Here is a 22,016-nt window from a genome sequence, read left to right as displayed (position 1 = left end):
TCTAAAAAGAAATCTGAGTGCCGAAGAATTAATGCTTTTGAACTGTCGTGTTGGAGAAGACTCTTGGGAGTCCTTTGGACTGCAAGGAGATCCAACCAGTCCATCCAAAAGGAAATGAGTCCTGGGTTTTCATTGGAAGGACTGATGTTGAAGCTGAAACTCCAATATTTTGGCCATCTCATGCGAAGATCTGACTCATTTGAAAAGCTGCTATGTTGGGAAAGACTTTAGGCAGGAGGAGAAGGGGACAATGGAGGATAAGATGGTTGAATGGCATCACTGACTTGATGCACATGAGTTTGGGTAAACTCTGGGAGTTGGTGATGGACAGGGAGGCCTGGTGTGCTGTGATTCACGGGGTCGCAAAGAGTCAGACATGACTGAGTGACTGAACTGACTGAACTGCAACAACATATTAAAAAGCAGAGGTGTTACTTTGCCAGCAAAGGTCCATCTAGTCAATGCTATGGTTTTTCCGGTAGTCATGTATGGATGTGAGATTTGGAGTATAAAGAAAGCTGAACGCGGGTGAATTGATGCTTTTGAACTATAGCTTTGGAGAAGACTCTTGAGAATCCCTTGGACTGAAAGGAGATCCAAGCAGTCCATGCTAAAGGAAATCAGCCTTTAGGGAGGCCTGGCGTGCTGTAGCCCATGGGGTTGCAAAGAGTCAGACACGACTGAGTACTGAACTGAACTGCACTGATCAGCAATTTTACAGTATTAGCAAACAAGGCCAATGATTTTACTTTTCCATATGAGTTATTCCATATACCATAATATTATCCACTTTCAAGTTAACAGTTTAATGGCATTTAGTATATTGACAATGTATGTAATCACCAAGTCTATTCCAAAATATGTTATCACCCAAAAGAAAGCCCAGTGCCCACTAATAAGTTACTCTTCATTTTCCAATTGTCCAGATCCTGACTATCACTGGTCTAGCAGTTTCTATCAGTTTACTTGTTCTGAATAGTTCATGTAAATGGGATCAAACTGTATATGTCCATTTTAGTTTGAGTTCTTTCATTTAACATAATATTTTAGAAGTCCATCCACATTGTCACATCTATTCATCCATCCACAGATGGAAATTTGGGATGTTTTCATCATTTGGCTCTTGGGAATGACCATGTGCTTACATGGATTTTTTTTTTCAATTTTTTTCATTTCAATAATTTGATGGGTATGCATCCAGGAATACAATTGTGAGATTATATGTTAATTCATTCATATTTAACTTTTTGAGAAACTACCAGATTATTTCCCACAGCAACCAAACCATCTACATTTCCAACAACAATATACATATGTTCTAGTTTCTCCACATACTCACTAACACTTGATATTTTCCATTTATTATGTGATCATCATCCAAGAGCTCTGAAGTTGCATCTCATGTGTTTTTAATTTGAATTTGCTGAATGATTAGTGATGTTGAGCATCTTCTCATATACTTATTGGCCATTTGTATATCTTCTTTCAAGAACTGCCTATTCAAATCTTTTGAACACGTTTTCATCACTTTTTGTGATTTGTTGATGAGTTGTAGTTACATATTCTAGATACTAATATCTAGCTAGATATATAATTTGCAAATATTTTCTTCTGTAGGTTATCTTTACTTTTGTGACAGTGTCCTTTGATGCACAAAGTTTCTAAATTTTTATGCAGTTCACTTTATTTTTCTTTTTTACTCATGATTTCGGTATCATACCTAAAAATCCATTACTAATACAGAGCCATAAAGATTTACCTGTTTTTTTTTTTGGAGGTTTCTGGTTTTCATGTCTATAATTAGAGCATTGATTGATTTTGAATTAATTTTTGTATATGGTGTGAGGTAGGGTACAATTTTATTTTTTACATGTGAACATACATTTCACCTAGAAACATTTGTTGTTTCTCTACCCACTGAATTTTTTTTTTCATCCTTGTTGATTATCATTCACTCTGGTTGATTATATTGGTTTATTTAAGGATTTGCAATTTTAATCAATTGGTCTGTTTCTAACCTTAACCAGTATCATCATGGTTTTGAGTACTTAGTGTTAAAATAACTTTTGAAATTAAAAGATATGAGTGTTCCAACTTTGTTTTCTCTTTTATTTTTTTCCCTATTTGGAGCCTTTTACAATTCCATATGAATCTGAGAATTGTCTTTTCCATTTTTACTACAACAACAACAACAAAGGCAGTTGTGATTCTGATGTTGATTTAATTGAATCTGTGGATCACATTGGGTAATATTGCCAACTGAGAAATATTCTTGCAATTATTAAGAACAGTTGTTTTTTCATTAATTTATATCTATAACTTCTTTCATCAGTGTTTTATAGTTTTAAATGTAAATTCTTTACATCCTTGGTTAAATTTATTCCTATGTATTTTATTTTTTTACATGTGATTTTAAGTATAATTGACTTCTTATTGCTGGCATAGAGATATACAACTGAATTTTGAGTGTTGGTAAACACAGATTTATTCATTAACTATAGAAGTTTGTTGTATATTATTTGGGTTTTCTATATATATAGTGGAGAGATATTTGTGTCATTTTTGTGACAGATATTGTGTCAAATATAATGACATTTATGAATAGACATAGTTTTGTGTCTTCATTTCCAATTTAGCTGTCTTTTATTTCTTCTTCCTGCCAGGCTAGAATTCTGGTTAGAATTTACAGTACAATTTTGAATAGCAGTGGTGATATTGGCAATCATTTTCTTGTTCCTGATCATGAGGGAAAGCTTTCAACATTGACTACTACTTTAGCTGTCGGTTTTTCATAAAGACCTTATTTCCTGTTGAAGTTTCCTTCCAGTCCCAGTTTTTGAAACATTTTTAAAAGAAAAAATAATTCAAATGCTTTTTATCATCAATTGAGATGATAATGCAATTTTCCTCCTTTTTTTCTATTAATGTAGTACATTGGTTGCTTTTTTTTTGATCAGGTTACCTTACATTTTGAAATAATTCTCTGTTAATAATTCATAATCCTCTTGATATGCTAAAGAGTATGGTTGGCAATTAAAAAAACAATTCTGCCATCTGATACTCGTATTTCATTGAAGGATTTGAATCTATTTTCTTAGGGAATGTTAATTTTTTTTCATGTGTTCTTTTTGGCTTAGGATCGGGATATTTCTAACCTTACAGTATAAGTTATTAAGTTTTCCTTCCTTTTTTATCTTTTGGAAGAGTTTGAGAATAATTGGAGCTAATTCTTTCTTAAATATTTGGTAGAATTTACAAATAAAGCCATCTGTTCCTGGATTTTTCATGTTGGGTTGTTTTTGGCTATGAATTCAGTCTTTTTATTAGAAATTGCTCTGTTCAGGTTTCTTATTTCTTCTTGAGTCAGTTTGGTAGTTTGGGTGTTTTTAGAAAAGTGTCCATTTTGTATAAGTTGTTTAATTTGTTAGCACACAATTGATCAAAGTACTTTCTCATTATCCTTTTAAATTCTATAAGATTTTAGTAATGCTCTAAGTTTCATAAGTGACTTATTACTTGTGTCTTCCTTCTTTTATATCTTAGTCAACCTAAGTAGAGTTTGATCAATTGTATTCTTTTCAAAGAACAAACTTTTGCTTTTATTGATTCTTTCTATTGATTTTTTATTCTCTAATTTCATTTATAATCACTCTAATATTTTATTACTGTCTTCTACTAGACTCTAGTTAATTTACTGTTCTTTATCTACTTCTTTACATGCAAAATTAGGTTATTGATTTGAGATCTTTCTTTTTTAATGGAGTTGTTTATCTCTTTTAGTAATACTTCACTGTTGTGAAATGTATTTTCATTTTCATTGTCCCAAAGTATTTCCTAATTTCGCTTGTGATTTTTTCTCTGAAATACTGCTTGTTAAAAGTGTCTTGCTTAATATCCTCATACAAGTGATTTTTCCAGTTTCCTTTATGCTATTGATTTTTACTTTTACTCTATCTCATTTTGAAAACATATTTTGAATAATTACAATATTTTTAAGTTTGTCGAAGCTTGTTTGGTGATCAAACATATGGTCTATTCTGAAGAATGTTCCATGTATTTGAAAAGAATGTATCCTGGTGTAGTTGGATGTAGTGATATATAGATTAATAGATCAAGAGATTGATGATGCTGATATACTGATTATTTTACTGATATTGAGGTATCAAATTGGGGAAGTCAGTATTCATTGTAATGAATAGTCTCTGAAGTCTCTATTCCTTTAGTTTATATACAGTTAATCTTTTTCAAATATTTCACTGAATGTTAGGAATCACGAAATTTGGGCAGGCAGGGGGAAAAAGAAAGAAAAAAAAATTTTTTTTTTTTTTTTAAAGAGGGGACAAAAATGCACTCTCATTCTTTTCAAATTAGTCCTGTGCTGGAATACTTTTTCAGATCATCTGAATTTTTACTTTAGCCTTCACTTCATGCTTGTACTGAGCCTAGAATTTAGCCAGAGGTGAAAACTTAGGGTCTTTTCAGATCTTTTTAGAGCATGCATATGGATGTTTTGAATTCATAATTCTCCAGAAAAAGTAGTTTTCCACCTTTCCCTCCCAGCTTTTGGTTCTCTGTGTTATATCTTAACTGTTTCTTTTTCCCCATGTAGCTATAGCCTGTTCATTTGCTTAAAGACATTTTTGAGGAATATTCACTTTGCTGCCCTGAATGTTCTGAATGAGATATAACAAAAATGAGTGCTTGTATTAGTTAAGACAGTTTAGAGCAGGCAAGCACAGTTCTTTGGGAATAAGAACTACTTTTCTCCTTCTAGAATCAGAACCATACTTCAAATGCAGGCACTTGACTCAAAGATTGCCACCAAGACCATGAGGGGATGGTGGTAATGGCCAATAAATATTCCACAAACTTTTATGTTATTTTTATTGATTCAGGGTTTCCTTGACTTTTATAAACATTTGACTGTTTTCTAGACTATTGACAAAGTTTATTTTGATAGCTTTGCTTAGATTTTTTTTTTTTAATGTTATGGTGGGGAAATTGTGTTTTTGAGCAGCCTACTTCTTTATGTGCATTGATCACTCTAATAACAAATTTTACTTATACAACTTATATGCAACTAGCCTCTGTCATTTTGGATCAACCCAAATTCCTTGTTATATTTGAAACCATCAAGCATAGGTTTTATATCTTTACTATTTGTACTGTTTCCTCCACTTATTTTATGATGCATAATAGTTTATACTATCAGTACAAATAGTTTACACTATCAGTATACTACCAATACAATATTTAGTTTCCACTAAATATTGGGTAGTGACAAATAAGGCACCCATTCACTCTTGTATTAAAAATTAGAGAATATCAGAGAAATAGTTCAGAGAAGTTCTTGATGCTGAACATAATAAATACTAATATAATATAGTATAATAATTAAATCTGATGTTGTTACCAAATCAAGAAGCTCTGTATCTGTAGAGACCTAGGATAATACTATAATCTTGTTGTTTTTTAGTCACTTAGTCATGTGACTCTTTGTGACCCCATGGGCTGCAGCACACTAGACTTTCCTATCCTTCACCATCTCCTGGAGCTTGCTCAGACTCACGTCCATTGAGTCAGTGATGCCATCCAACCATCTCATCCTCTGTTGTCTCCTTCTCCTCCTTCCTTCAATCTTTTCCAGCATCAGGGACTTTTCTGAGTTAGGTCTTCACATCATGTGGCCAAAATATTGGAGCTTCAGCTTCAGCATCAGTCCTTCCAGTGAATATTCAGGATTGATTTCCTTTAGGATTGACTGGTTTCATCTCCTTGCTGTCCAAGGGACTCTCAAGAGTCTTCTCCAACACCATACTTAAAAAGCATCAATTCTTCAGTGCTCAGCCTTCTTTATGGTACAACTCTTATATCCATACATGACTAGTGGAAAAGCCATAGTTTTGACTATATGGATCTTTGTTGGCAAAGTAATGTCTTTGCTTTTTAGTATGCTGTCTAGGTTCGCCATAGCTTTTCTTTCAAAGAGCAAGTATCTTTTAATTTCATGTCTGCAGTCACCATCTGCAGTGAATTTCTAATTAGTCAGGTCTTCATTGAGTCATAACCTTAGCAGTTTGAAATGATGATAAAATAAACTTAATAAAATACACAGAAAAGTACACATAGGAGAGCTTAGTACACAAAAATTCTTTTAGACATTTGAATTATACCTATATATATTATCTGAATTAGAAATAAAAAATAATTTATCAGAATTTTTATGAAATGTTAATTTATTTTAAATGGCAAAATAAGGCTATTACATGTAAATATACATAATATGTAATGAAAAATAGTTATATTTTCAAACATTGGTGAGAAGAATGTCATTATTTTATGTGTTTGCAAATATTTCATATCTGGCTCAATAGAATTCTGAGGATTCTCCTATGTACTCTTTTGTCAATTCTTTTGCAATAAGTTGCTTTAATTGAAGTAAATGAACAACTTCTGGCCTCATGAAGATATTTAGTTAGAACCTGAGAAATTTTTTAATAGCTTTTTCACATAATTGTAGATTCCTTTCCTTGATACTTCTTGAAAATGTGGTAGAGTCTAAAAAACTAAGTGATAAATTCTCAATGGTTAGTTACAGTGTGAAACGTGAAGCCATATCAACAAAATGTCAGTACTCTTTTAAAATCCATTGGTCCATCTAGCACCTTAAAAGGATCTTTTTCCTATGCATGGTTCTCTACCATTATGTATCAGTCACTTGAAAAATGTTAGTTCAGTGAGTTATACAGACCTTCCAAATGTTGGTAGAGTTTATTGCATAGTGTTAAGAAAACAGTGACTATCACTGATAGTATAACTGGAAAATTCTCACTGAGGGAGTATTGGGAAGTGGTCAAATTCAAGGTGGAGAAGACAAGTTTTACTTGAAAGCTTGAATTTTATAGTTTGTGGCAAATACAAACAGTTGTGTTTTTTAAGTGAGAGACTCATTTTGTTTATTTTGAAGAAAACATTTGCCTGATACTTAAATCTAAATAATTAAAATTTGTTTTCATTCTTCCCACTAGAAATGATGTTCTATGGAAAAAAGAAAAAAAAAAAGGAACAACACTTCAGTTCATAACTCAAGCAAATGCCCACATGCATTTCTTTGGAACAACTGTCATGTTGTTAGGCAGTGGATGTGTTTTGAGGGGGAAAGGGTAGGGGATATAACTCCATTTTCACCACACAAATATTAAAAGGATCTCAAGTGTTGAGATTGAATACAATGAATAATTTTTAGAACTGTATTTAGGAAATTCTTCATTGGAATAGAGTTTTTAAAGCAGTTTTTTGAGTATTTGTATAAAGAACAGGATGATGACAGTATAGTTTGATGCCATAGTGTTGACTCTCAGTGAGATACCTGTAGTTTGGTTTTGCTCCAGGCGTGTTCAACCCAATGTAAAAGAAAGATGTATCTTAGTATTATGAATGTAGTTTTGACTTTTGGGACTGCTGTCCACTAGTTGTCCATGGATTAAGTACTGCTAACTTCTCCTGTAGAGCCATGTAGATCTGGAACAAAAATTTGCTGATGGTGATACCACTGAACAAAGTATTCTTGAAGAAGCAACTTAAATTTGGTTATATAAGAGCTCAAAGGCCCAAAGTAGTGCCATATCACTCTAGGGTAAAAAGAAGACTTCATTCTAATGTGTGTGTGTACATACATGTTTGTGTATAAGTATGTGTGAGGTGTGTGTTATGTGTATATATGTATCAGTCTGTAATTTGCCTTTATTTCTCACTATGTGAAAGGCCTTTATGCAAGTACATTTTTCATATTTAGGTTTCCTATTCAAATTCAGGAGATTTAATTTGGGAAAAGTCTCAAAAAGAGGTTGGAGAATGATTAGCACTTTCCATAATTGACTAATTTGACTAATTAAACCTATGAGTAAATCCTAAAGTTCTTGATTTATTTATTCAAGAGATGATAAGTTTGAGGTGGAATTTAATAAATCCTTCAGAACCTAAAAGCCACACCTTATTTGATGAACACTTAGAGTCTCTGCTGAAAATAAGGAGAATTAGTACAAAATATAACAGAACATAGGACATCTTAGGGAGAAGGCAGTGGCACCCCACTCCAGTACTCCTGCCTGGAAAATCCCATGGATGGAGGAGGCTGGTAGGCTGCAGTCCATAGGGTTGCTAGGAGTCGGACATGACTGAGCGACTTCACTTTCACTTTTCACTTTTCACTTTCATGCATTGGAGAAGGAAATGGCAACCCACTCCAGTGTTCTTGCCTGGAGAATCCCAGGGACAGGGGAGCCTGGTGGGCTGCCGTCTATGGGGTCGCACAGAGTCAGCCACGACTGTAGCGACTTAGCAGCAGCAGCAGCAGCAGCAGGGCATCTTAGAGACGCAAGCTACTGTCTTTGCCACAGTGTGTATGTATGTGTGAGTGCATGTGTGTGTGTGCATGTGTGTGCACACCCACTTGTGCGTTTGGTATGTTCAATAAAACTATATGAAGAAACCAAATATGTTGATAGCACAGATATTCTAGTTGAGTTTTAACCATGTAATCCTCATCCAACCTTGTCCTTTCTCTGCCCTAAAAGAGTTTGTTAGAGTCTCTAGAACACAACTATCCATAGTGTAATTTAGTCCAACTCTTTCTCTTTCCAAATGAAGAAACTTCTGCCTGAATAGATGGAGTGATCTAGCCAAGGGCACATATACTAAGGGTTTAACTAGGATTAGAATATAACCACTTAGCTCTGATTACTGTTATTTCAGCATTAATTCTTGTCCCTATTTGAGTATAGAAAGTGGGAGCATAAGTTCAAAACTGTGTATTGGGAGACTTTGAGAAGATGAATTGATCATAGGAGGCGAATATCTTGTAATCCATTTTTTGATATTTTGTATTCAACATAAATTTCCTGTAACTTCTCCCCATGGGTGGTGAAAAGGGGCAGAATTGGGAGTGACAGCTAAGTAAATATTTAATACCTTCCTTGCCAGCTGTCCTCTTCATTCTATTCAGTATAGACCCAGCGTTAGTTACAATTTATAACTTTCCACATAGTTGAATTTTTAAATGACTTTTTATAATTAAAACATGGCTTTTTTACATGAAAGCTACATGCTGGAAATATGTGATACTTAAGAAGGAAAGACAATTCATTGAAAGATAGTCTGATTTAGGAAGTAAATTCTATTTGAAGAGGATATATAATTAGACTTTATAAGATACAGGGTTCATCTGAGTTAAAAGTGGTTCTAGATGATAGAATTGATGAGGATAATGTATTGACTGGCCTCTTTATTCAAGAAACTTTGCTAGTGCCACAACACAATATTAGAGTAGGAAAAGGCAAAAGAAAGAGATAAAGGAAACTCTTGGCATACCAAGAGGAACAAAGGTAATTATCTGGGACTATAAAACAGATGGCTTGCACTGCACTAATTCCCTTTGTTCTTTTGTTCAAATGGATGAATAGGTGTCCAGAATACTAAGTGACAAGCTGCTTCAAGTTTCCTTCATTGACATGACTGATAATACAATTTATTTGTGATCCATAATTTTGACCGTCCAGATTCAAAATAACCAAATATTCTTTTGCAAAACGAGACGCCTGGGACTTCACTGGTGGTTCAGTGGTTAAGAATCTGCCTTGTAATGTAGGGAACATTGGTTCAATCCCTGGTCTGGGAACTAAGATCCCATTTGCTGCAGAGCAACTATGTCCATGCTCTGCAGTTACTAAACCACAAGGAAGGTACCCACATGATTCACAAAGATCCCACATGATGCAACTAAGACCTGACTCATTCAAATAAATTTTTTAAAAAAAGAGACTTTTAAGTGAATTTTACATTTCACTAAATTTTTCACCTAAAAGGTACAACTCAATACTGTACTTTTGGTAGGTACTTAGAAAAACATATTGGTAATATTTGGGCTAAAGGAAACTATGAAAGAGACAAAAACTCAAGAGGGAGGAGAAACATTTTCTTTTTGTGACTTTGAAATCTCAAAATTCAAATTTGCTTTGTACTGACATATACCTTTTAACATTTTAATAATAATAATGACAGTGGCTAACATTAAATGAGCTGATTACCTTGCCTAATGATTTCCATATACCTCTTCATTTAGTAATAAAAAAACAAAGGAGATGTAGCTTGTACTGGAACATATCTTGTAATTTCTTCTGTTTCAATGGTACATACTTTTATTCCTCAAATTTACATTCTAAATGGTATATATAGCTAAAGATGATGCTGTGAAAGTGCTGAACTCAATATGCCAGCAAATTTGGAAACCTCAGCAGGGGCCACAGGACTGGAAAAGGTCAGTTTTCATTCCAATCCCAAAGAAAGGCAATGCCAAAGAATGTTCAAACTACCGCACAATTGCACTCATCTCACATGCTAGTAAAGTAATGCTCAAAATTCTAAAAGCCAGGCTTCAGCAATACATGAATCATGAACTTCCTGATGTTCAAGCTGGTTTTAGAAAAGGCAGAGGAACCAGAGATCAAATTGCCAACGGCCGCTGGATCATTGAAAAAGCAAGAGAATTCCAGAAAAACATCTATTTCTGCCTTATTGACTATGCCAAAGCCTTTGATTGTGTGGATCATAATAAACTGTGGAAAATTCTAAAAGAGATGGGAATACCAGACCACCTGACATGCCTCTTGAGAAATCTGTATGCAGGTCAGGAAGCAACAGTTAGAACTGGACATGAAACAACAGACTTGTTCCAAATAGGAAAAGGACTATGTCAAGGCTGTATAATGTCACCCTGCTTCTTTAACTTATATGCAGAGTACATCATGAGAAATGCTGGGCTGGAGGAAGCACAAGCTAGAATCAGGATTGCCAGGAGAAATATCAATAACCTCAGATATGCAGATGACACCACCCTTATGGCAGAAAGCGAAGAGGAACTAAAGAGCCTCTTGATAAAAGTGAAAGAGGAGAGTGAAAAAGTTGGCTTAAAGCTCAACATTCAGAAAATGAAGATCATGGCATCCGGTCCCATCACTTCATGGGAAATAGATTGGGAAACAGTGGAAACAGTGTCAGACTTTATTTTTTGCAGCTCCAAAGTCACTGCAGATGGTGATTGCAGCCATGAAATTAAAAGATTCTTACACCTTGGAAGGAAAGTTATGACCAACCTAGATAGCATATTCAGAAGCAGAGACATTACTTTGCCAACAAAGGTCCATCTAGTCAAGGCTATGGTTTTTCCAGTGGTCATGTATGAATGTGAGAGTTGGACAATAAAGAAAGCTGAGTGCCAAAAAATTGATGCTTTTGAACTGTGGTGTTGGAGAAGACTCTTGAGAGTCCCTTGGACTGTAAGGAGATACAACCAGTCCATTCTATAGGAGATCGGTCCTGGGTGTTCTTTGGAAGGAATGATGCTAAAGCTGAAACTCCAATACTTTGGTCACCTAATGTGAAGAGCTGACTCATTGGAAAAGACTCTGATGCTGGGAGGTATTGGGGGCAGGAGGAGAAGGGGACAACAGAGGATGAGATGGCTGGATGGCATCATCGACTCAATGGACTTGAGTTTGAGTGAACTCTGGGAGTTGATGATGAACTGGGAGGCCTGGGGTGCTGCTATTCATGGGGTCGCAAAGAGTCGGACACGACTGAGTGACTGAACTGAACTAGAAATGGTAATCCTTTGTTCATTTTCTTGGCAATAAATTAGTAAATATTAAAAAGAATTTGAAATATATATTTCAGGATCTCAAATAACATATGTTTTGACAATATTTAGTATTCTGAGTCACAGTTAAGCATCCTAGTGAAAGAACAGAATAGGAAAATGATGCAATATCAAAGGGGAATTAGTGCTTTAGTTGTTAAATAGTAAAATAAAACTTTTAAGGCTGACTAGGATATTCACAATTAGCAAATATTTTGAGAACATATGGAATTTGGTGTGACTGCTATCATTTGCATTCAGTATTTTCAACTAGTTATATAAGGAAGGGAGTGTTACCTTTTCCATGAACTTTAAACAATCAATAATGTTTAAAATGGAAATGCACTAGAAGATGCTCTAGTGATGTTAAAGATGGAATATGATAATAAGCTTTAAGAATAAAAAGAGATTTAAAGGTAGAATTGGGAAATAAAAGTGGTGGTGTACTGGACATCCAGAGAAAATAGAGAATGCCATAAGCAGAAAGAGGAATTCTGAAAAAGTACCTGATTAGACTTTTCTTTTTATTACTGTTTTAATATGATGTTATTTCAAATTTAAGATTTACATTAAAAGAAATATTTCTGAACCGCTAATATCAAGGGAAAACCTATTAAAATTAACACAATTTCAGTAGAGAAAACACGTACTAAAAGTCACAAATTAGTTTTTCTTCAGCTTAGTACTGAAGAACTTTCTTTTCTCTTCTAAGATTATACAGTTAACTTATTTCAAAAAGCCATTTAAAAACAAGATTGGATTTTTGGAAGAAAGCACAGAAATGCCAATAGAAGTCTATGATCATAAATGACAGACTGGTACAAAGAAAAGAACATGGAGTGAATTATTTAATGTCAATTCTGTTTCCTATTCTGTTGCCAAAGATTAATGTTTTAGTTAAGATTCTATATCTTGTAACAATTTAACAAGTAATTACTGTTTCCAGTTCGTTAAATACTTGTGACCATTGTTATATTGTGCATCTCTTTGGATCTTTGTGCTCCTATTCATAATTATAATCATAATCATAGGATTCTATTAATATTTGGTCAGCAAATATTTAACATTTTAATTGCAACTATCAACATATATTAGATTTTAAGACTTTTAATATGCACCCACACTCATATATATATATACACACACATGGCAGAAGTGTATTTAGTTACAGAATAACTAGAGATAAGATATGTTACCCACTACCTTACTAATGGAGGATTAGGTCTATGAAGAGAAGCGAAAGTTGCTCAGTCGTGTCTGACTCTTTGCAACCCTATGGATTAGTCCATGGAATTCTCCAGGCCGGAATGCTGGAGTGGGTAGCCTTTCTCTTCTCCAAGGGATCTTCCCAACCCAAGGCTCAAACCCAGGTCTCCCGCATTGCAGGCAGATTCTTTACCAGCTGAGCCACAAGGGAAGCCCAAGAATACTGGAGTGGGTAGCCTTTCCCTTCTCCAGGGGATCTTCTCAACCCAGGTATCGAACTGGGGTCTCCTGCATTGCAGGCTGATTCTTTTACCAACTGAGCTATGAGGGAAACCCCAAGGTCTATGAAGTGAATATTAAATTTAATTAATATATATTTTTTTATATTAGGAAACAGATACTGATATCATAATTTCTTCCTCTGAGGATTTCTAAGAAAGGAGTTGTGCACGAGGGATCATCTCTTAAAATTATTTACAGTCTAATACCAATTTCCTTCTAAGCTACCCTCTCAGTGTCTAATGTGAGTGATTGCAATGAGTGCAAGCCATGGAATGAATGCAAGCCAGGCTTCTCTGTTTGAGTGCAACAGTGGAGTTAAAATAGGGAGAACATTAATAAAATGTATCAAATAGGTTTCTCAAGTTGATTCCAACATAAATTATCTTAGTAATCAAGTTGCAATTGAGTTATACGTGTTTGCTGATGAGATGTAATAGGTGATGCTACTAATATTAGTACTAAATATCATGCAACAGTGAGCTGAGGGTAAATGTGGAGTTTCAAGCTGATATATTATGGACAGTTTCCTGAAGGAAACAAACGAAAGCTCCACTTTTTTGTGAATGCTCTGACACTGCTCTATGTGCGAAAATAGATGGGCACTTTCATGAGCAGGCTGGAACAGAATAGGATGCTAATAAGGTCTGGAGAGGTACACAGAGCAGTTGAATTTCAATTAGGAGAAAGGTTCTTTTAGCTATAAAGAAGTAAGGATATTCTCAAAGTTCTCTCCATAAAATTGTATATTTAAAAAATTTAATTAACACAATATTAAAGTGAATAAGGGGCCTCCCAGGTGGTGCTAGTGGTAAAGAACCTACTTGCCAATGCAAGAGGCATAAGAGATGCTTGTTTGATCTCTGGGTAGGGAAGATCCCCTGGAAGAGAGCATGGTAACCCACTCCAGTATTCTTGATTGTAGAATCCCATGGACAGAGGAGCCTGTCAGGCTAGAGTCCAGTAGGGTCGCAAAGAGTCAGACAAGATTGAAGCAACTTAGCAGGCACTCACACAATGATAATGAGGAAATAAAACTTATTTTGTGAGTCATTGTAGCTTAGTAAGTCAAAGAGATGTAGGCCCCAATTTCAGGCCTGCCTCTTACTGACCACGTGACCTTTGTCAAAATCTTTAACTTTGCAGAGCTTAAGTTTCTTCTCAGGTGAGGTTACTAATATCCAATAAGACTTGAGGGAGCATCTGGAAGAGAGATGATAGATTACAAAGGATGGAGACCCCAAAAGACTATGATGAGATGTGGAGATGAAAGGAGATAGGAGATAAAAGCCAGGCTCCAAGCTTATTAAAACAGAAGCTTAATTATTCATTATGTGTTGAAGGAAGAATTCTCTATTCTAGGACTGAAAAATTCAAGAGACTTCAGTGATAGTGCTTCACAGCTAAGGAAAAATTTAAAGAAATGAGCCAAGAATAGAAAAAACAGAAAATAAATGAAGTACAGAGCTCACTCAGTAATAAATGAAGACAAATAAATTAATCCTTAAGTTATATTTGAGTATTGTTTAAATTTTAGATTTCATCACAATAATTTGAATTACTTTGATAAATTGATTTTATAATAAGTTCCAGAGGCAATTGGAGTTAAAAAATCCTTACTATTAAAATTATTAAACTATTTCAGATTACCAAAATAAATGAAGTTTAAAATCCTTAATAAAATATTGAAGTGTTTAATGATCAGTACAGTAAAAATAAAAAAAAGATCATTAGTTTAATTCATTAAAAAATATAAACATTTAAATAAATATTTAACATTAATCTAGCAGTATAGAAGTAATAATAATTTTCCATGAGCAGTTGGATTTTGTTACAGAAATAATGGTGGTTGGAATAAGGAAATTTCTTTTAAACAATTTTTTATCAACACATTAAAGGAAAATATTTTTACATAATAGGCTGTAAGTGTATCATAACATAATTTCAAATAAAAACTCTAAATGTCATAGAAATAAAAACAAATTACTTAAGAATGATAGAGATTCCTTTCCGATAACCTAGAAAATATATTAAATAATGAAATATTAAAGATGCTGCCATAATAGAAGAAAACAACAGGATTGTTATTTTTATCATTATTATTCAACATTGCTTTGACAATGAAGCTAATAAAATGATTCACTAAAATGAAATAAACATCTTTTAATCAATGGTGCTGGAACAGTTAGTTGTCATGCAATATGCCAAAAAAATAAAGTATGAATCTCTAATTATTCCTCATATGATAGACAAAATATATCTCAAGATCATTCAGGGAGTTATATGTAGAATATAAAACTATGAATCTTTCAGGATAAAATAAAATCTTCAATGTTACTTGAAACATTCTAAGTATTGCCAGCAAAAGTGTGATTTATAAAATGATAAACTAGACTTCATCAAAACTGAAAAAACAAAAAATCTTTTCCTCTGCAAAAGTCCCTTTTAAGAGGAGGAAAAGAAGCGAGAGAGTTTGAGGAAATTTGAGTTGACATATCAACAAATGATTTGTATCAGAATATAAATACTCTCTAAACTCAACAGTTAACCAATCCCACAAACAAAACAATCCGATTAGAAAATGGGCAAATGACATTACCAGACGTTTCACTGAAGAGGATATAAATATCACAAATAAGCACATTAAAAGATGTTTATTAGCTGTCAGAGTAATGCAAGTTATAACCACAATGGCATTCATTATACGCATGTCAGAATAGCTTATTAAAAAAAAAAATCCTTGCAGGAATGCAGAAAAACTAGATTTTTTTTTCTTACAAAAAAAAAATATGTACCATATGACCCAACAATTGCCTATTTTGGCATTTATCCCAAGGAAAGGAACATTTATGTTCACATAAAAACCTATAAATAGTGGTCATAGCAACTTTATTGATAGTAGACCCAGACTACAAATGATAACCCAGATTTCCTTCAACAGATGAACAGTTCAACAAACTTGTACGTTCATGCCTTGGAATATCAGTAAACAGCAAAAAGAAATGGAGTTCTGATACACTCAACGACTAAAGTGGATTTCAAAACAATTATGCTGAGTGAAAAAGGCCAATCTCAAAATTTTACATAATGCATGTTTCCACAACACCCTTGAAATTGCAAAATTATAGAGATGAAAAAGTAGATTAGTGGTTGCCAGAGGTTTCAGAGAGAGGCTATGTGACAAAAGGGCAACACAGGAGATCCTGGTGACAGAACTGTTCTTTGTCTTTACTGATGCTCATCATATTTGATACAACTACATAGAAACAAATACAGCCACATATACACACATGTACACAAAGGAATACATGCAAAACTGGTGAAATCTGAATAAAGTTGATGGAGGATATCACTTTTCTTTTTGTGCTATTGATTATGCAGATATATGTGATTGATGGAAACTGGATGAAGGGTATAAAGGATCTGTCTTTTTGTATTTCTTACAACTGCATGTGATTTGTAACATCTGAAAATTTTGTATATCTTTTGTATATGCCTGTGTGTATATATTTTTCATATAAGTGTATGTGTATATATATAAACATATGTATATGTATGTGAAAGTGGAAAGTGTTAGTCACTCTGTCCAACTCTTTGACACCCCCATGGACTGTAGCTTGCCAGATTCCTCTGTCCACGGGATACTCCAGGTAGGAATACGAGACTGGGTAGCCATTCTCTCCAAAGGCTCTTCCTGAAACAAGAATTGAACCCCGGTCTCCTGCATTACAGGTTCTTTACCATCTGAGCCACCAGGGAAGCCCCTATATATGTATGTGCTGTGTGTATGTATGTGCTGTGCTTAGTCACTCAGTCATGTCTGACTCTGCACCCTGTGGGCTGTAGCTCACCAGGCTCCTCTGTCCATGGGGATTCTCCAGGTAGTAACACTGGAATAGGTTGCCAAGCCCTCCTCCAAGGAACCTTTCCGACCCAGGGATTGAACCCAGGTCTCTGGCATTGCAGGCAGATTCTTTTACCATCTGAGCCACTAAGGAAACCCATGTGTATATAAATATATGTACATACATATATGTATAAATTTAAACTTTATGAAAAGGAAAATTTATTTTCAGGTGATATAATTAAATAAGTAGAAAAAAAAGATTTCATTTCCATTGGCATTTTTAAGTGAATGTGAAATGGTAAATAATGTAATGATTAATTCTGTGTGTATATAAAGTTATTTAGATTAAGAATGGGAAATAGTGTGTTCATAGTAACAAAACATATATGTGAGAGAAAGTTGCTCAGTTCTGTCCGACTCTTTGCGACCCCATAGACTGTACAGTCCATGGAATTCTCCAGGCCAGAACACTGAAGTGGGTAGGCTTTCCCTTCTCCAGGAGATCTTCCCAACCCATGAATTGAACTCATGTCTCCTGCATTGCAGATGGATTCTTTACCAGCTGAGCCACAAGGGAAACCCAAGAATACTGGAGTGGGTAGCCTATCCCTTTTCAGCAGATCTTCCTGACCCAGGAATCCAACCGGGGTCTCCTGCATTGCAGGCAGATTCTTTACCAACTGAGCTATCAGGGAAACCCCACACAAAACATATATACTTACTAGTAAATACAATAGGAATGTAAAGGATCTATATGAAAAGTAGAAAATGAAACAATTAGTGTATATGAGTGAACTAAGTAATTCTGAAAGAAGAACCTTTATATTACAAAATGTTTAGAGTTTTTCAATTCACTGTGTATATGTTTTGCTATTTTAGTGAGATTTCTATTTCGGTGGGTTTTAATATGATTCAAGCTCATATGAAAGAATGCATGTTTGAGAAATACTATTTGAAAAACTATTAATACTTGAAAATAAAAATTATATGGTGTGGTGTAATTGCTTTAAAGATGTTTTTTGTGTATTTGTTTTATATCTTCCTAAAAGATGCAATAAATAAAATATGTGGAATTTACCTAAGAACAAAATTATAGTTAATTTTTCAATTCAGTTGATAAGGATCATTTTTAATAACTGTGTTAGAATAATCTACTCTCCCATTGAAAGTTAGATCCTACCTTCCACTCTTAGCTGTATAAATTTCCTTGGATCAGCAAAATAAATGCCTATCAAATAGAGATGATGAAATATAATGTAAAAATTGAAAGGATTGGATTGGACAAATTATGGTGCTTTTATATAATCTCAGGAAACTTTACATTGTGAAACTTATCTATAACAAAATTGGTCTTATTGAGATATCTCATTGAATAAATATATTTTATGAAATCCTAATAAAATTAGCTTATTTTATTAAAATCCCAAACTCCTATGACAGAAAATTAATTATAGAATCATGGCACTTTTTCTTTGTCAAACAAAAAGCACTCATCATTTTCGCTAAAATGTTCTCATTCCTTCATTTGTCCATGCCATTACCTTTCTCTGTATTCTGAAACCTGGAAGTAGTGTTAGTCACTTAGTCATGTCTAACTCTTTGTGACCCCACGAACTGTACCCTGCCAGGCTCCTTTGTCCATGGTATCCTCCAGGCAAGAATACTGGAGTGGATTGCCATTCCCTTCTCCAGAGGATTTTTCCTGACCCAGGGATCAAACCCAGGTCTCATGCATTGCAGGCAGATTCTTTATCATATGAGCTACAGGGAAGTTCCACAAAGGAAAGATCCAGAAATGAAACCTGAAAGGCCCAGGTCATTTAACTTTAACATAAAAATGAATACATTTTATTTTCAAGAGAAATTTTATGTTCATGGGAAAATTGAACAGAAGGTATAGAAATTTCCCTTTTACCTTCACCTGAGTAAAACCTTCTGCATTGTTATTATCCCACCCAAGATATGTTTGCTACAATTGATGGACTTATATTGATGTATCATTATCAGCCAAAGTCCATATTTTACTTTAGGGTTCACTCTTGCTTTTGTACATTCTATGAATTTGGACAAATGTATAATTACATGTATCTGGCATTATAACTTTTCATACTGTTTATGGTGTTCTCAAGACAAGAATGCTGAAGTGGTTTGCCTTTGCCATTCCCTTCTCTAGTGGACCATGTTTTGTCAGAACTCTCCACCACGACCTGTCTGTCTGTAGGGTGGCCCTACATGTTATGGCTCATAGTTTCATTGAGTTAGACAAGGATGTGATCCATGTGATCAGTTTGGTTAGTTTTCTGTGATATTTTTAGAGTCTTCAGTGTTTACATTTTTCAGTGTGTTAAGTAGTTGGAATCATACAATATGCAGTCTTCAGATTGGCCTCTTTCACTTAATAATTTAAGATTCTTCCATGATTTTCATGGTTGATAGCTCATTTCTTTTTATCACTGCATATCACAACATCTGGACCACAGTTTATCTGTTCACCTACTGAAGGACGTCTTGGTTGCTTCCAAGTTTTAGCAATTATGAATAAAGCTACCATCAACCTCCATGTGCAGATTTTTGTGTGGCTGTAAGTTTTCAACTCATTTGGGTAAATACCATAGAACACAATTGTTAGATTATATGTTTAGTTTTATAAGAAACCACCAAACTGTCTTCCATGGTATCTGTACCATTTTTCATTCCCACCAGCAATAGTTGATAGTTGTTCATTTTGTTTTTCACTGAAGTCTTTTCTGATTGTTTTTGCAAGGTATTTTCCTTCCTTTCTTTCTGTTTATACAGTACTCTATATCCTCATTCTGACATCTATCATATTCTTTCTTGCTTTGTGTGAAGCCCTTGGGACATGGAATAGATATGTCTCCTGCACCTTACATTACTTCACTTAACACCTTGAAAATTAAGAGCCCTAATATTTGTTGAATGAATAAGGTAATTTTAAATTTTGTCATATGAGACTGTCAAGTGGAGCATTTTGTTTTGTAGATAATTTTGTGCTAGGCTTGGATCACATGATTCTCACTAGTTCTACTTGTTATCTATTTTTCAGTTGTTTCTGAGCAATTATTTTGTAGGTTAATTGCATGCTTGACTCATGTTGAAGGAAATTGCCACTTAAAGTTATTGATTATTTGCCCCAGCTTTTCTACTGGAAGAAGCAAAACCTTGCTGCAATAAGTACTGAGCCTTTAAAAAACAATATCTAATGTTGTTAGCATATATTGCTGATACTTTATTTTCAATAAGAGTTAAGGTCACAGCTGAAAGGTCACAAAGATGGTTTTATACAGTAAATAAACAATTGTTTTACAAAGAAAATAAAATATCCCTAACTTGTTTATAGACTTTTTCATCTAAAAACTTGCTTGCTGTGTTTAATGTTGGTGCTTAAATTGTGTTCTTCTGTTTCTTAGATTTTGGAATTTAAGAGGGAAGTACACCTAGTTTATGTGTCAGGGACTAATATGAATGTATACTTTTCATTCATATTCTGGCATTGTATTACTTTTGCAATTTTTGCATTTGACTCCTAGACTCAGTATTTGTTGGATGGTAATTATCTGTTGAATTTTGGCATTTATTCTGTTTATTTGGTGAACTTCCTTTCAATTTGGGAAGATTTATTTATCATATTTGTTTATAACATTTACCTCTTCATTTAAAACAAAACTGTACATTTATCATTAGAGAGAATATGTTGAAGTTATTTTGGAAAATAGTGGGCTGGATTATGGTTAAACAGTGAAAAATGTATCCTTTGAGGCACAATTCACTGTTTTCGTATTATATATCACAACATAAAGTCATGGAACAAACTTCTAAAGCCAAAGAACATTAGCATTGCCATTTTATGTTGTTACCTTATTAACATGTTTTTGAAGCAAAATAGTCCAAATATTATAATTCATTCGTTTTTAAAAGTAACATGAGATAAGTGCCTAACCTAAAATTTATTTTATTTTAGATGAACTCACAAATTCATCAGAAACCAGATTGTCTTTAGAAGACCTCTTCAGGAAAGACTTTGTGCTTCATGATCCAGAAGCTCGGTGGATCAATGGTATGTATGTATGTTCTTATATATTATGTTTATTTCATATTCTGTATGGTGAAAATTAAATAATGAGATTTGTATTAATATTTTAATTGACATTATTCTTCAATGATTTCATATACCATTTAATCAGGAATGTATACCTTGGCTCTTATGAATAGAAACCTTTTCTTAAGTCTTCAATAAAATCATCCCCCAAACATTAGATTGACTGCTCTGTATCTGCTTTTCCCTCATAAGCATTAATTATGTGACTTCAAATGCATATTATATCTCTAGAATTTCTCTAGGTAATTCTCATTGGTGTAGAAGTATAGATATGGGGAGCCTATATGTAAGTGCTTCAAATTTGACAATCAAGTTAATTTTCTTTTCTCTGTAGGTTTTCTTTTTTAAGTTTAAATGCCACAAACTAAGGAGACTCTAACAAAGCTGAAATGAGAGAAAGAGCATGGGAACATATTGCATTTTGCCTTTTTCTGGCTTGGCTAAGAAACTGCCTCAGCTTTATTTAGGTTATTCCTTATTTTGTTATTTTAAAAAAATTTTAAAAGGCATTTAGGTTTTAAATTAATTAATTAACTCACATCTCTTAGTGGCTCCAGGGACTTCAGTTTGTCTTTATGGGAGTTTGTGGGGGGAATTTCTGTGTAATCCAGTCATAAGAAATGTGTTGGTGAAAAGTAAGTCGGGGGATTCCCTGGTGGTCCAGTGGTAGTGACTCCACGTTTCCACTGAAGTTTGCAGAGGCTCTATCCCTGGTTGGGGAACTAAGATCTCACATGCAGCATGATACAGCCAAAAATAAATAAAGAACTGAAAACTGTCTTTTAGAAAAGAAAGAAGGAAGCCACGTTTCCGTTCCTTGAGTTTTACAGTTTGCTTATCCATGCTAACCACTGTGGCTCTTGATGTGCTGTGTA

General features: G+C 34.1%; 1 protein-coding gene across 2 annotated transcripts in view; it reads left to right on the top strand.

The window, feature by feature from the left end:
• The window catches only part of DPP10 (dipeptidyl peptidase like 10), a 771,622-nt gene that overhangs the window by 207,876 nt on the left and 541,730 nt on the right, over nucleotides 1–22,016 (top strand). For both annotated transcript variants that reach the window (XM_005676208.3, XM_005676210.2), the window contains exon 3: nucleotides 21,004–21,099. In XM_005676208.3, coding sequence (XP_005676265.1) covers nucleotides 21,004–21,099 — 96 coding nt within the window. The remainder of the gene's footprint in view (nucleotides 1–21,003; nucleotides 21,100–22,016) is intronic.

The sequence above is a fragment of the Capra hircus genome, chromosome 2 (assembly GCF_001704415.2).
Source record: "Capra hircus breed San Clemente chromosome 2, ASM170441v1, whole genome shotgun sequence".
Taxonomy (NCBI): Eukaryota; Metazoa; Chordata; class Mammalia; order Artiodactyla; family Bovidae; genus Capra; species Capra hircus.
This window is presented reverse-complemented; position numbering and strand designations above follow the sequence as displayed.